The 15739-nt window shown below is 40.6% G+C and overlaps 1 protein-coding gene across 6 annotated transcripts in view; it reads right to left on the reverse strand.

Annotated features, from left to right (window-relative positions):
• The window catches only part of LOC106596460 (serine/threonine-protein kinase MAK), a 52388-nt gene extending 41497 nt beyond the window's left edge, over nucleotides 1–10891 (reverse strand). The window contains exons 1-3 of one of the 6 annotated variants that reach the window (XM_082973192.1): nucleotides 10720–10891; nucleotides 6608–6821; nucleotides 1337–1476 (exon numbers count right to left, since the gene is read on the reverse strand). In XM_082973192.1, the coding sequence (XP_082829318.1) occupies nucleotides 1337–1476; nucleotides 6608–6676 (209 nt within the window). In that variant the 5' untranslated portion in view covers nucleotides 6677–6821; nucleotides 10720–10891. The other 5 variants (XM_082973194.1, XM_082973195.1, XM_082973193.1 and 2 more) reach the window with 5 other exon arrangements.
• Nucleotides 10892–15739: the final 4848 nt, after the last annotated feature.

The raw sequence follows: 15739 nt of genomic DNA on the forward strand, positions 1-15739 counted from the left end.
TATTTGTGAAAAGATGAAATGTAATTTTAGTTTTTAAAATGAGAGAATTGTTTTCATAAGTAAAATATGCTTACTCAGTGGCCACACCCACATGAATAGGCATTGGTTGGAAATGACCCAACCCCTTTTCTACATTTCTATAAGAGCCCCCGTGACCCAATTCACGGCGAACTAAGCCAACCTCAGCGTAGAGCTCTGGTTGTGAATGGTTGAACGACTACAACCTGACCTAATTAACATTGTGTTCCCGATGACATGAGGACTGATGTCCAAACGTTAAAAAGGGTGAATTTCAACGTGGAGGTGACGATCGCCACGCTGGAAGGATAAATTTTGACTATACCAGCCAGAATACAGCATGAGCTTTTAGTATGGCAACTTGGTATGAACTTTGAACTCTTATTCACTAAAGTAGTGATAACTCAACGTCTAGGATGTATCAGCAGCAGCTGTAAAATGTATGTGGCCTAGGGAAGGACGGACCATCTCTTCAGTACTACAACGTATCCATTCTACCACACGACGACACACTACAACGTATCCATTCTACCACACGACGACACACTACAACGTATCCATTCTACCACACACTACAACGTATCCATTCTCCACGCGACACACTACAACGTATCCATTCTACCACACGACGACACACTACAACGTATCCATTCTACCACACACTACAACGTATCCGTTCTACCACACACTACAACGTATCCATTCTACCACACACTACAACGTATCCATTCTACCAAACACTACAACGTATCCATTCTACCACACACTACAACGTATCCATTCTACCACACACTACAACGTATCCATTCTACCACAAGACGACACACTACAACGTATCCATTCTACCACACACTACAACGTATCCATTCTACCACACACTACAACGTATCCATTCTACCACACACTACAACGTATCCATTCTACCACATGACGACAGACTACAATGTATCTGCCCAGAAATATTCTTCAAAGAACAAGGGAGATCTCTGCTGTGTAACCAGCCGTCATATTGGTTTCGTCCTCTAGGGATGTTTTCTTTAATGACATAATTAGTAATCAACGTATGATCAATCCTGTGTATATGTAATTATGTGTGACTATTTAGGTATTTAGTAAATAAATAATTAAACCAAATGTTGTATTGCTGATTCAACTTGTTAGCCAGGGTCCGTGAAGATGAGACTGAATAAGGTGACGATTAATAATTGACTGCTACTGAGGTAAAAGATTACCAGGTCTTTAAGAGTTTATTCGGAAGACAACAGCTCTATAAACATTCTTCCCGTGGTGCCCCTTCACGCCCCACCGATGCCCTCACCTCTTGATGGCCACCAGTTCTCCAGATTCGTTGCTCTTACCCATGAGCACGCTGCCGAATGTCCCGTCCCCCAGCTGTCTCATGGTGGTATAGCGGTTCATCTCCCACCGTGGGGCCGCGTTCCACCCCTGCTGCTGCTCCTTCAGCGGAGAGTGGGTAGGAAAACATTACAACGTCTCAAATGGAGCCCTATTCTCTATATAGTGCACTATTTTGATCAGGAATAGAGCTACAAAGGGAATAGGGTGCCATTTTGGGATGTTGCATACTATATACAGTGCATTTGGAAAGTATTCAAACCCCTTTGACATTTTCCACATTTTGTTACGTTACAGCCTTATTCTAAAATGGATTAAATTGTTTTTTTTTCACCTCCCTGACCAAGGTCCTTCTCCCCCGATTGTTCAGTTTGGCCAGGTGGCCAGCTCTAGGAAGAGTCTTGGTGGTTCCAAACTTCTTCCATGTAAGAATGATGAAGGCCACTGTGTTCTTGGGGACCTTCAATGCTCAACACAATCCTGTGCCTCAACACAATCCTGTCTCAGCGCTCTACGGACAATTCCTTCGACCTCATGGCTTGGTTTTTGCTCTGACATGCACTGTCAACTGTGGGACCTCATATAGACAGGTGTGTGCCTTTCCAAATCATGTCCAATCAATAGAATTTACCACAGGTGGACTCCAAGTTATAGAAACATTTCAAGGATGACTAATGGAAACAGGATGCACCTGAGCTCAATTTCGAGTCTCATAGCAAAGGGTCTGAATACTTATGTAAATAAAGTATTTCAGTTTTTTATTTTTAATAAATTTGCAAACAAATCTAGAAACCTGCTTTCCCTTAGTCATTATGGGGTATTGTGTGTAGATTGATGAGGAAAGGAAATGTATTTAATCAATTTTAGAATAAGGCTGAAACGTAGCAAAATGTGGAAAAAGTCAAAGGGTCTGAATAGCAGCTGTTAAGGAGCCCCTTGACCCAGACTTGGCGCCACCTGGTATAGAGGTCCTGGATGGCAGGAAGCTTGGCCACATTGATGTAGTGGGCCGTATGCACTGCCCTCTGTAGTGTATCACCAGTTGTACATTTACTTTTAATTCCTATAATTTTCGAATCTACAATGTTTGTTTTGGTTAAGTAATTTCTCTTATGCATTCAATATAATATTATTCCTTTTATAGTTCTCGTTGTCGGAGTGGACACGTTGTTTGTAGAGCGCACAAACTATGTAACACTTGTGAGAAACAAGTTTTGGTTTATTTCATTCCATCTACGAGTTTTGTCAATTCAATTCAGTCATGGTCTTTTGTTTGGAGCGCTCCTGTGAATGTTGAGTAAGGACGAGCACACAGTAGTAGGCCTATAGACTACCTGGTTACACATAGTAGTAGACCTATAGACTACCTGGTTACACATAGAAGTAGACCTATAGACTACCTGATTACACATAGAAGTAGAGCTATAGACTACCTGGCCCTGATTACACATAGAAGTAGACCTATAGACTACCTGATTACACATAGAAGTAGACCTATAGACTACCTGATTACACATAGAAGTAGCCCTATAGACTACCTGGTCTGTGTGCAAACCTAGGCATATAAATGTGTCCATTTGGGGATCTGATAGTGTTTCTGATTGGCTTAAAGCCTCAAAAGTAATGTTTTCTTCACCTCCATCAGCAAGCAAACTAAGTCTGTTTTTACGTCAACTGAGAATGACAATAGTTCCTCAATGTATTTGAAAGATCTTTCCAGCTCTCTCCCTGTCGATGACCACTCAGCGTGAAAGGGAACAATGTCATGCTCTGATCCAATGGAAACACCATACAAATAGGCCTACCTGATTACTTCTTATCACAGCTTGACTTGGACTGAAATAAGTTCTGGTAATAATTGTGGGTGCTGGTACTGTTTATATTTAGGTGCTCCACAATACTGCCGAGCTGATATTCTATAAGAGGAACAGGAACTCAAGCAGTAGAAAATGTGAGGTGTAGGTACTCAGCTCCGCTGGGCTCCTGCCCAAGTAAAGCACTGCTTCTTATCACTAGCACAGATAGCCTACAGCTGTGTCTGTCCCGAGCTCGCTGGCAGAATATGTTATACAATGTTTCAAGTTTGTTGCATTTTCATTTAGATTTGGATAGAATTTTTATTATCCACATGACAATGATTTTGAGATAAGAAGACGTTATTATAAAAGAAATGAAACTGTTCCACAAAAATGTGCATATGAAAACCATAACTGGCATGCAGATCAGTAGAAGCGGTCAGATAAATTGCTATTCCACATTAGAAAAGGTTGCTGACTCCTCGTGTAGCCCATTACCGGCAACTTCAGAGAGTAATGGCAGAATCTGCGAAAGCTAGCAGGAGCGGGAGGAGAATGGTTGGGTCAGGTTAGTATTTATTTTTTTATTCTGGTTATCTAGATCTCTGGCTCCCTCTTGAGTCAATTTGTGTCTTATTTCATGAAACAGTAAGCTTAAAGCATCAGACAAGCTCAATGCATATAGTTGATTTTATATGGAAAAATACACGTTTGAAAATGTTGACCAATGGATTGGTCGAAAGAACAGACGAGTTTCGGTCAACCAATATTTTTTGTTGTTGTTGCGGACTGCCCTACTGTATGCGCTTTCGGTAGCGTCCAGACTGAGGAGAAATCTGCACACAATGCATCCCTGACCACCCCCTGAAGTGGTAAGACAGATCTGAACACAAATCAGACAACAAATCAACTTTTGTGCGTCTAGACCTGTCTTTTCAATGCAATCTTCGTATTCTGATAGCAGAAGTCGCATGTAACTATCAAGTGTAGACACAACCTCACTGTAACCAGTCCCTGTAATCTGGCTCAGGTTATTAATCAACCTACGAGGGTGTTTACAAACACTACAGGAACAAGATCATCCACATGTACTGATTACATTTTTACTAATACTGTATAACTTCGTTCTAAAGCTGTATCCGTACCCATTGGATACAGTGATCACAATATAGTGGCTATATCCAGGAAAGCCAAAGTTCCAACAGCTGGGCCTAAAATAGTATATAAGAGATCATACAAAAGATTTTGTTGTGACTCTTATGTGGATGATATTAAAAATAGTTGTTGGCCTGATTTGATTAATAAGGAGCATCCAGATGCTGCACTTGATGAATTTATGAAATTGCTGCTTCCAATTATTGATAAACATGAACCTGTTAAGAAACTGACTGTTAGAACATGGATTGATGAGAAATTGAAAACCTTTATGGTTGAAAGAGATGGGGAAAAAGCTAGTGGTCTGGCTGCACATCTGACGGGCTGCCTTACTGCAAATTGAGAAATTACATGACTAAAAAAAACCCCCAAAAAACTGTATTATGAAGCCAAGATCAACGATATAAAGAATGATGGGGAAAAAACTTGAGTACTTTAAATGAAATTATGGGTAGAAAGACAAATTCAACTCCATCTTTCATCCAATCAGATGGCTTATTCATCACAAACCATTTGATGTTGGCAATTATTTTAATGATTAACTTCATTTGCAAAGTGGGAAAACTTAGGCAGGAAATGCCAACAACAATCAGGGAGCCATCGCATTCATGCATAAAAAAACAAATAATGATAGAAAAGCAATGCAAATTAGAATTTTGGAAAGTTAGTGTGGGAGAGGTGAGAAATGATTGTTATTGATCAATAATGACAAATCTCCTGGCATTGACAACTTAGATGGAAAGCTACTGAGGATGGTATCTGACTCTATAGCCACTCCTATCTGTCATATCTTTAATCTGAGCCTAGAGGAAAGTCTTTGTCCTCAGGCCTGGAGGGAAGACAAAGTCATTCCACTACCCAAGAGTGGTAAAGCAGCCTTTACTGGTTCTAACAGCAGACCTATCAGCTTGCTGCCAGCTCAAGAGAAACTGATAGAAAAAATTGTGTTTGACCAAATACAATGCTATTTCTCTGTAAACAAATTAACAACAGACTTTCAGCATGCTTATAGAGAAGGGCACTCAACATGTACTGCACTGACACAAATGACTGATGATTGGTTGAAAGATATCAATAATAAGAAAATTGTGTGAGCTGTACTGTTAGATTTCAGTGCAGCCTTTGATATTATCGACCATAACCTGTCGTTGAGAAAACATACGTCTTTTCAACCTCTGCCACATCGTGGATTTAAAGCTATCAGATCTCACAGAACTCAGAGGGTTTTCTTTAATGGAAGCCTCTCTAATGTCAAACACTTAGGGTGTGGTGTACCGCAGGGCAGCTCTCTAGGCCCTCTACACTTTTCAATCACTTCTTCTTTTATTAATAAGAAACATCGTTTTGAAAAATTCCAAATTGTTTGCATAGTCAACTTACACACAGCTCTGACACAGACACTTACCCCACCAGACATGCCACCAGGGGACTTGTCACAGAACCCCAAATACAGAACAAATTCAAGAAAGTGTACAGTATTATTTAGAGCCGTTATTGTATGGAACTTCCTTCCATCTCATATTGCTCAAATGAACAGTAAACCTGATTTCAAAACACAGATAACGCAACACCTCACGCCACAACGCCTCTCCCCTGTTTGACGAAGATATTTTGTGTGTATGTATTGATATGTAGGCTATGTGTGCCATTTTAAAATGTATATAGTTCTGTCCTTGAGCTGTTCTTGTCTATTAATGTTCTGTATTATGTTTCATGTTTTGTGTGAACCCCAGGAAGAGTAGATGCTGCTTTCTCAACAGCTAATGGGAATCCTCATAAAACCCCAGTACCATATATTGAGTTGAAACATTGAATATTACATTATTAAGTTATTATTTGATACGAGCATTGAAAATAAATCTAAAATCAGTAAAAAGAAATCGAGCTAGCTAATCAACAGATTTACATAAATCATCAACATCAATGATCAGTTGATAGCTCATCCTTTTTTCCCCGATGCCAAGGAGACACCGTTAACTAGCTTGCTCACAATTTGTGACGGTGAGTGAGTTTGCTGTTGCAGAAAGAAATAGGACTATGCTCAAAAATGTTAACATTTTCGCTACAGTGGTATTTGGTATGTTCTGATTTTTTTTATTTTTTGGGGGGGGGGGCACATGCCCCTGAAAGGTCTGGTGCTCGACCCTGGACTACACACACTGCATTCTAGAATGGCATAGAATGCAGAGTGCGGAGTCTCATGGGTCGAAACGTGATTAAAAAATATCACATGATGGGAACAAAGAACGCAGACAGTGTGCTGTTGAGGAGTCTCTTTTCACCTTCAGCGGAGAGGTCTGGCCTGGTCCCGGCCCTGGTCCAACACGCAGCCCCATAGTAGAGTCAGTCATTTATGAGTAGCAGTCAACACACAGCAGCTACAGTAGGCTACTTTCGTCTGGGAGAACAGACACGCTGACTGACGAGAATCACAATGCTGCAGGGTGGGTCTCAGATCAGAATAACGACAAGCACAGGGGAGCTAGGAAATCTCTTCTAGAAACACAGAAAGAAAAACAACTACACTTCTTCACTTTTACCTTTCAGGTAGTGGTGGTGGGGGGAGGTAGAATGTCCAAGGGACTACTAATGAAAATAATCCTCCGGCTGGCTAAATCGTACACATTTACAGAAATGTTGATAAATATACATTGTCCCTGTCAAATAGACCTAATAAAGTAAAGAAAGAAAATTAAATTGGTAACTGAATGTGGAGAACTTGAACCGCCTTGCTCTTGCATTAATAGCCCTAAAATAAAGAACATCCCTCGTTGTCTCACCTCAGACATACAGGAAGGGGTGAGAAAGAGAAAGAGTGCTCCGCTCCTTGAGAAGGGAAGTGGTTTAATTTGGCGTCTGCTCGGCTCACATGAGTGTGCCCAGAACAGAACAGCCGGTTGCATAAAACATCTTAAGTGTAGAACCCGACAAACATTTCCTTAGATAAGGGAAAGGGGGGATACCTAGTAAATTGTACAACTTAATGCATTCAACTGAAATATGTCTTCCCATTTAACCCAACCCCTCTGAATCAGAGAGGTGTAGGGGGGGGGGGGGGCTGCCTTAATCGACATCACGTCATTGGTGCCCGGGGAACAGTGGGTTAACTGCCTTGTTCAAGGGCAGAACGACAGATTTTTACCTTGTCAGCTCGGGGATTCAATCCAGCAACCTTTCGGTTACTGGCTCAACACTCCTACCAGCCATAAGGGCATAACTTAAACGTTTTTTTGGGTAGTTTGAAGTCATGTAAGGCAGAAAGAGTCTCTGGTTACCATGAAGACGACCATTATTCACCGAATAAACGTCTCGTCAAAAATAAGAACTTCTACATTCAGGACAGGAGGAACAATTTGATTCAGAAGATAATAAAACACGTTTCTTATCATTACAGGAGGAACAATTTGATTCAGAAGATAATAAAACACGTTTCTTATCGTTACAGGAGGACAGGAGAAACAATTTGATTCAGAAGATAATAAAACACGTTTCATATCGTTACAGGAGGAACAATTTGATTCAGAAGATAATAAAACACGTTTCATATCGTTACAGGAGGAACAATTTGATTCAGAAGATAATAAAACACGTTTCTTATCGTTACAGGAGGACAGGAGAAACAATTTGATTCAGAAGATAATAAAACACGTTTCATATCGTTACAGGAGGACAGGAGGAACAATTTGATTCAGAAGATAATAAAACACGTTTGTTATCGTTCCAGGAGGAACAATTTGATTCAGAAGATAATAAAACAGATTTCATATTGTTCCAGGAGGAACAATTTGATTCAGAAGATAATAAAACACGTTTCTTATCATTACTTTTTTAATATTATTTTCTAGCAAGTCAAGCTAAGTTACTGTCACGTCTACTCCAGCACCTCCTCTCTGGCACTCATTGTCTCCAGTTACTTATGGAAGGCCATGAGTTTCAAATGATCTTGATATGAAAGCTTGCTATGGGCATTTGGTTCATTACACCCGTTCATAACACCCGTTCATTACACCCGTTCATAACACCCGTTCACTACACCCGTTCACTACACCCGTTCATTACACCTGTTCAGTGTGTATTTACAGGTGATTAGAAGGTTTGAATATTGTACTTTCAGACGCATGAAATTGTGCCCCTGAACACGTTCTGAACGCCTGTGAGGTAACGGGTACGTTTCATGCGTCTGAAAGTACCACATTGTAGCCCTTCCCGCGTCAATTTCCGTGTGTTTGACTATCGGTCTGTTGCGATGAATCGCTTACTCAGGGAGGCAGGACATGTTTCTAAATATGAATCGAATTGTTAAAATTATTAAAGGCGTTGGTGAGAAAAATGGAGGAAGAAATTAAAATGACTTTTTCCACATATCATTACAACTACAAAGCTGGCGCTGGCTAGCTAGCTTATTTTCATTACAATAGCATGGCTAGTTAGCTAGCTAGCAATAGTATTCTGTCTAGCCTGTAACTAATGGTTGTTACGTTGTTGGACAGAGCAATAGTTCTTTGTACTTGTCATTTGGTTGAGATTAACATTAGTTTAGAAAATAATTGTTTACTTTGTGCATATTTATTGTGTAATTGGTTGGCTTTGCTAGTTAGCAAGCTGAGATTTATTTGCTCACATTGGCTAATTTAGCTGTTAGCAATTTTTTTAGGAGAACAGGTTAACGTAAACTCACTCACTTTTGTACATCGCCTTGGTCCGTACAATTGACCTTATTTTAGAGCCCAAAAAAACGTAAAACTTCCAGATCAACTGTAACGTCAATACCATTGTAAAGCACAATTTCTCCCCTTTCCAACAAAATCAATGACGAGACCTTCATGATGCCCATCTCTGCATGATTCAAGGCAATGAGTTCCGTCGGGTCTTTTTTAAAATGGCGGGTGGGGAAGCTAAACCTATTGCGTGATAGTGAGAAGGTCACATGTCGTGTGGGGAAAACCGCTTTTTTTCCCCACTCCATCTGTCCAACGTATCACCTTATCGCCTCTAAAATGTAAATAAACCACTATAAAACAGTTTATATAATGTGTCATTACATACCTATTGGAAGGTTTTGTGTCGAAATTGAATCGGGTTTTTAGGGAGGTGCTAAAGTGATCTTCAGAAGTAAACAGCGGCTTTGAGAGTCATGATCGCATGCAGTGATGACGCAAAAAAATGACTAGGTATGTCATTGTCCATTTCATGTTTTTAAACGATGAGAGAAGTGCTACACCTGGTGGGGAGAGATTGTAAGGCAGAAATAGTTGCTTTACGCGTGCTGTACGTTACGCCATGACACGTCACGATGTAACGGAGGGTCCGTTTAAAAAACAACAACTTTTCTCCAATACTATAGAGCCATTACCATGTCGATCAACGCTTGAATAGAAACGTAGTTCACACCCCAGATTTTGAAGTCAACACAGTCGCTACAAGTCCCAAGTCCCATAGGACGATCATCGTTTCTGCGCCTCATAAGACTCACCTGGACTCGATTCCTTCCCATATATTTGTCACTACCTTTGGTTCTTTCCTCAGGCGTTGTTTCTGTTTATATGTTTCATGTCTGTACGCTACTCGAGGTATCTTGTTTTGTTCCATGTTCGTTTATTACATTTAATTGATTACATTCATTCCCTGTACTTGCTTCCCGGTTATTAGTTTACACTTTACAACGTGGGGAGTGAATGAAACACTTAAGGGTCCTCATGGGCACCGATAACTTTTACACTGAATTTAAGGGAGAAAATCGCCTTAAAAAATGTTGTGCAACTGACTTTAAAGGGAAACGATAAAGGGGGAAATTAACTTAAGATGTTTTATGCAACTGGTCCCTGGGTTTACAGGGGAAGCCAGCAAAAGAGGCTTTAATTGATTACTCCAGGTGAAAACAGGTCCTGATTGGGCTAGACTTTACCGCTGGATATAGACTACCAACAGTCATTTGGTACAACCCTGGCTAACCTGCACAGAATGTGTCCATTAAAAACAGACAACTTCAAAATGAATGACTTGTCTGTGTTGAATGTTGTTGAATAAGGAAGTCAGTTCTTGTTCTTTCTCTGACATACATTGGCTGTCGTAGACATTTCTCTAATCCTATATTGACCTCAACTCTCCATCCTATCAGATTAGAAAGTCCCTCAGACAGAGAGAAAGTAAAATAATTATTGGCAGGACAGTTCAACTTCATTAGTGTGGTATGGGGTAAAGGGGCATACATTAATATACCTACGTAATAAGCAACAACCCTTAAAACTACTACTGAGCTGTTAGCTAGCTAGCTAGTTAACAAGATAAACAAACACATAACGTTAAACAACACACATCATTATATTGGCCTACCATAAACAACACCGCTGTCATGCAACATTCAGAAACGGTGGTATTACCTTAGCATACCTACCAATAAAGACATTTTGTTTTTGTCCCCTTTTTAGTCCAAGAATAAAGCAAGATGCGTTTCTGTTTTGTGAAGAAAAAACAATGCAGTGGTGAAGACAGTACAATAACAATAACTTCCTTATTGTACAGGAGCGGCTTCCTTTCTCCTTGGCAACGGCATAAATATTACAGGAAGGAGGAGATCGAAGTCCCATTGGACAAAGAATGGCGGAAGGAGCAGACTTTTGACCAATCACGTTCACGTTGTCATGTCTCGTAACGTGGTTGCTAAGATGATCGTCACGCAATCCCTTCTAAAAGTCAGTGTATATGAGTCGAGAAACGTGTCTATTTTCCTCGAAAGTACCAAATGTCCCGGTGCCAAAGATATACAAATATTACAGATAGCAAGTTAATTATCTCAACATCTTGGAAAATATGTGTAATGTTGTACTTTTTTGTTGACGACATTAATGTTGTGTTTTTGAGCAGCGGACCATTGGCAAAGGACACAATAGAGTTCAACGGAGTTTCCCATCTCCTCAAAAGTATCTCTGGCAACTGGGACCATAGAGCACCACAGTATGAGTCATAATACCCATGACACCTAGCGGTCAAACAAGGGAAAGGGTTTAATTCATTTTTCCCATAGGGAATTTTAGAAACACTTAAAAATTAGGGATGTGTTTTGTGTAGGCTCACCCTTGTGTGACGTTTTGATAACTGTGTAAATCTCTCTAGGACAAGGTGACTTTTTACAATATTTTCACCTGTATTTACCCCACCCCCTAAAATGCTAATTAGCTGCTAATGTGGCTATCATAAAGAACTAGAAATTCCATTATGATCTGGATGAGACTGACGAATCGAGGCAACGGATTCGCATGAACTATGTTAGCTAAATGTAGTAATGAATAAATTGGCAAAATTTCTTTAAATGTAAAATTCTATGAACTGTCCTGTGCAAGTTTTAAAATGTACACAATACCATTAGCAAAGGTGTCAGCTAGAGATGACGTACAGGTGTTTGCAGGGATATGTAGTTTTGCATGATATCTGTCTACTTTGATGCTAATTAGCATTTTCAAGTCAGAGTAAATAGAGATGAATATATTGATAAGTCACCTTGTCTGATTCACATGGTTATCAAAACATCACTCCACGGTAAGTCTACACAAAACATAGCCCTTATTTAAGTGTTTCTAAAATTCCCTATGGGACAAATGAATGGTGGAAAAACGATTGGAACAATTTCCCTGTTTGACCGCTAGGTTTTATGGGTATTATGAAATCTCCACTGTGGGGCTCTTTTGAGGGAGACTGGAGAATGCTGTCAGAATGATAAACACAATGCTTTATGGGACTTGTAGTCCAAAGACAGGGTCACGTCATCGTTTAAGGAGAGAAAGCATCAGGAGGACCGTCCTTTAGTGGGCTTAGTTTGGGAAGAAAACTATCCCACGTTACCATCTAACGTTAAAATAAATTTAAACAAGACAAACATAAAATAAATACCTGTTTCCCACCTCCCTCATCTTTTTGTAATACATTAGCGTCATCTAGTGGTACAAAACTGCCTCTGAATCTGGGTGCGTTCCAGGTGAACAGATTCTTACATTTACGTCATTTAGCAGACTCTCTGATCCAGAGCCACTACAGTAGTGAGTCATTTAGCAGACTCTCTGATCCAGAGCCACTACAGTAGAGAGTCATTTAGCAGACTCTCTGATCCAGAGCCACTACAGTAGTGAGTCATTTAACAGACTCTTTGATCCAGAGCCACTACAGTAGTGAGTCATTTAGCAGACTCTCTGATCCAGAGCCACTACAGTAGTTAGTCATTTAGCAGACTCTCTGATCCAGAGCCACTACAGTAGTGAGTCATTTAACAGACTCTCTGATCCAGAGCCACTACAGTAGTGAGTCATTTAGCAGACTCTCTGATCCAGAGCCACTACAGTAGTGAGTCATTTAGCAGACTCTCTGATCCAGAGCCACTACAGTAGTGAGTCATTTAGCAGACTCCCCCGTGGGATTCGAACCCCCAACCTCGGCGTTGCAAACACCATGCGTTGAAAACACCATGCTCTACCAACTGAGCCACAGGGAAGGCTATCACACAAACCTTTTCTCCAACCCCAGACACTAACCCCAACCTCATTCAAGCCTTGCATGTGAGTGTTCTACTGCCTCTCTCAAGAGGCCCAGAGTTTAATGGCACAAGTGATAGGCAAAAAAAAAAAAGCTGAAGAACACTCTTATGGAACTGAAAAATGACTCCAGTATCATTATAAAACCTGCCAACAAAGGAGGTGCAACAGTGATACTAAATGCAGCAGACTATGAAAAGGAAATTCTGAGATAACTTAGTGATGATTAATTTTTACAAAAGACTCCCAAAGGACCCTACTAATCAATTAAAGTCTCTGATCCACGATAAATTGTCCCCCAAAAAATGATGAAGGGGAAATTACAAAAAACGAATATAAGTGTATGAAAGTTGACTGCCCAAACACCTGTCATATACGCTCTACCCTAAATTCACAAGAGCATGACACCACTTATACCGGGCAGGTCCATTGTGAGTAGGTTTGGATCTCTGACAGAGAATATCTCTGTCTTTTGTAGACACATTTCGTTAAACCCTGGGGAGATCTCTCCCTCCTCACGTATACTAGAGACTCTATCGATTTTAATTAATCTTTTGAAATCTGTGGACCATATATCTGAAAATACGATTCTGTGTACTTTTGATGTCACCAGTCTATATATTAACATCCCCCATCAGGCATCAGGGCGGCCTAGAGGCCCTCAAGATCTACCTCAATGAACGTCCCCCTAATGCTCTACCCAGCACCAATATGTATTGTGGACTTGGCTGAACTGGTACTAACCTCCAACTATTTTCTCTTCAGAGGAGACTTTTTCCTTCAGACCAAAAGGGACAGCGATGCGGAGCACTATGGCTGCTAATTATGCTAATCTATATCTAGGAACGAATGAAAAACACGTGGTGCTGAATCCACACCTTAACCCTTCTCTCTCTAATATTCTCCTAATTCTGAGATATTTGGATGACATTTTCGTGATCTATACAGGCACCCAGGAAGAACTTTTGGAATTCCACGCTTATCTAAACTCTATAAATGAACACCTTCACTTCACCATTAACTATGACTGATCACAAATCAGTTTTCTTGATGTGATGGTTTATTAAGGACAAAACCTCCCTTCCTACAGATCTCTAAACTTACGGACAGGAATACCCTCCTGAGACAGATTTCATCCACGTATTAAAAGTCTCCCTATAAGTCGACTCAGTCCTATCAGAAGAATATGCAGATCTGATGCTTCTTATTAGAAGCAGATCACAGACCTCGAACAAAGGTTTAAGGAAAGGGGGATACAAAGACAATTGGGTAAAACATGCCAATGCTCGTTTTGAAGGTGGAACACAGTTGGAAGCCTGTGCAGAACATGTCCCATCATGCTTTACCCAATACTCACCATTGGGGAAGGCATTTAAGGACATTATCAGGAAGCACTGGTACATTATTGACACTGACCCACAATTGAAACCCATTTTTTTATTTTTTAAGTCCCCTAAACGTGAGAGATATTGTGGTTACATCTGATTACCCACCAGAGAAAATGGAAACTTTTTTTGGACAAGGTTTCCGCAAGGTAATTACAAATGTGGCCAATGTGCTCAATGCAGCTTCACGTACAAACGCTGCTAAGTTACCCCACCCCCGTACAGGACAAAGATTTAAGATCAAAGGCCTGATTACCTGCATGTCCACCCATGTTATTTACATGTTGAAATATCCTTGTGGTCTGTCTTACATAGGAAAAACCCGTTGAAGCCTTAAGACACGGATCAGTGAGCAACGCAGCAATATACGGACAGGTGAGACAACAACAAAAAAAAAATCAGGTTGCTGCTCATTTTGTACAAGCTGGACTTCCTATTAGTTCTCTGAGATACAATAGAAATAGAAATGGTGAAGATGCCCTGCAGGGACGTTGAGAGGAAACTTCTTCAAAAGGGAATCTTTCCGGATTCACAGGCTGAACACACTGTCTCCTCTTGGCCTTAACGAGGAGTTTGACTTGAAACCGTTTTTATATAGTTTCAATATGTCTGAATTGTGTTTTTTTTTTATAAAAAAAAAAAAAATCCTAATTGAATATTGTATTTGTATGTATATTACTGTACATATTGATCACATTCCCTGTGTATGATCATATATTTTGATACATTGAATTGTAATATTGTGGAACTGTTACACTTTCTTTTTTTTTTTTACCTCCTGTTTTAGGAAGTGATGTCACTGGGTACTGCCCCTATATATAGAACCTTCCACTCCCACCTGGGAAATGGATGCTTGATGAAGACCTAAGGGTCGACACGTTGTTATAAATAAATATCACCTGGGAGCATGAGCAGCAGTGTGCGGCGTTTTCCTTTCTGTTTTCCACAGGTGATATGCTACACACTTGATTGTAAACACCAGGTCGCTAGTTTAAGTACCACCCTGGCCCAGTAGATTTCCCCCCCAACTGCTACATTGGTGGCAGCCGTGGGATAGTCAGCATGGCTAACTTTACAGTAGAAGGCTACAGGGTGACATAACACACACACACACAAGACCATCAGTAACAACATGACTTTCACAATGCCTAGGCCTATAACTATAGACAGCGTCACAACTACGGGAATGCAGAATAACTACTGGCATGCAGTATAACTACAGGCATGCAGAAAATGGTCCACCCACACAGACAAGTGTGGTGAAGAAGGTGCAACAGCGCCTCTTCGACCTCAGGAGGCTGAAGACATGTGGCTTGTCACCTAAAACCCTCACCAACTTTTACAGATGTACAATTGAGAGTATCACCACCTGGTATGGCAACTGCACCGCCCAGAGTGTGGTGCGGTCTGCACAACGCATCACCAGGGGCAAACTACCTGCCCTCCAGGACACCTACACCACCCGATGTCACAGGAAGGCCAAAAAGATCATCAAGGACAACAACCA

Source organism: Salmo salar, chromosome 03 (assembly GCF_965601325.2).
Source record: "Salmo salar chromosome 03, fSalSal1, whole genome shotgun sequence".
NCBI lineage: Eukaryota > Metazoa > Chordata > Actinopteri > Salmoniformes > Salmonidae > Salmo > Salmo salar.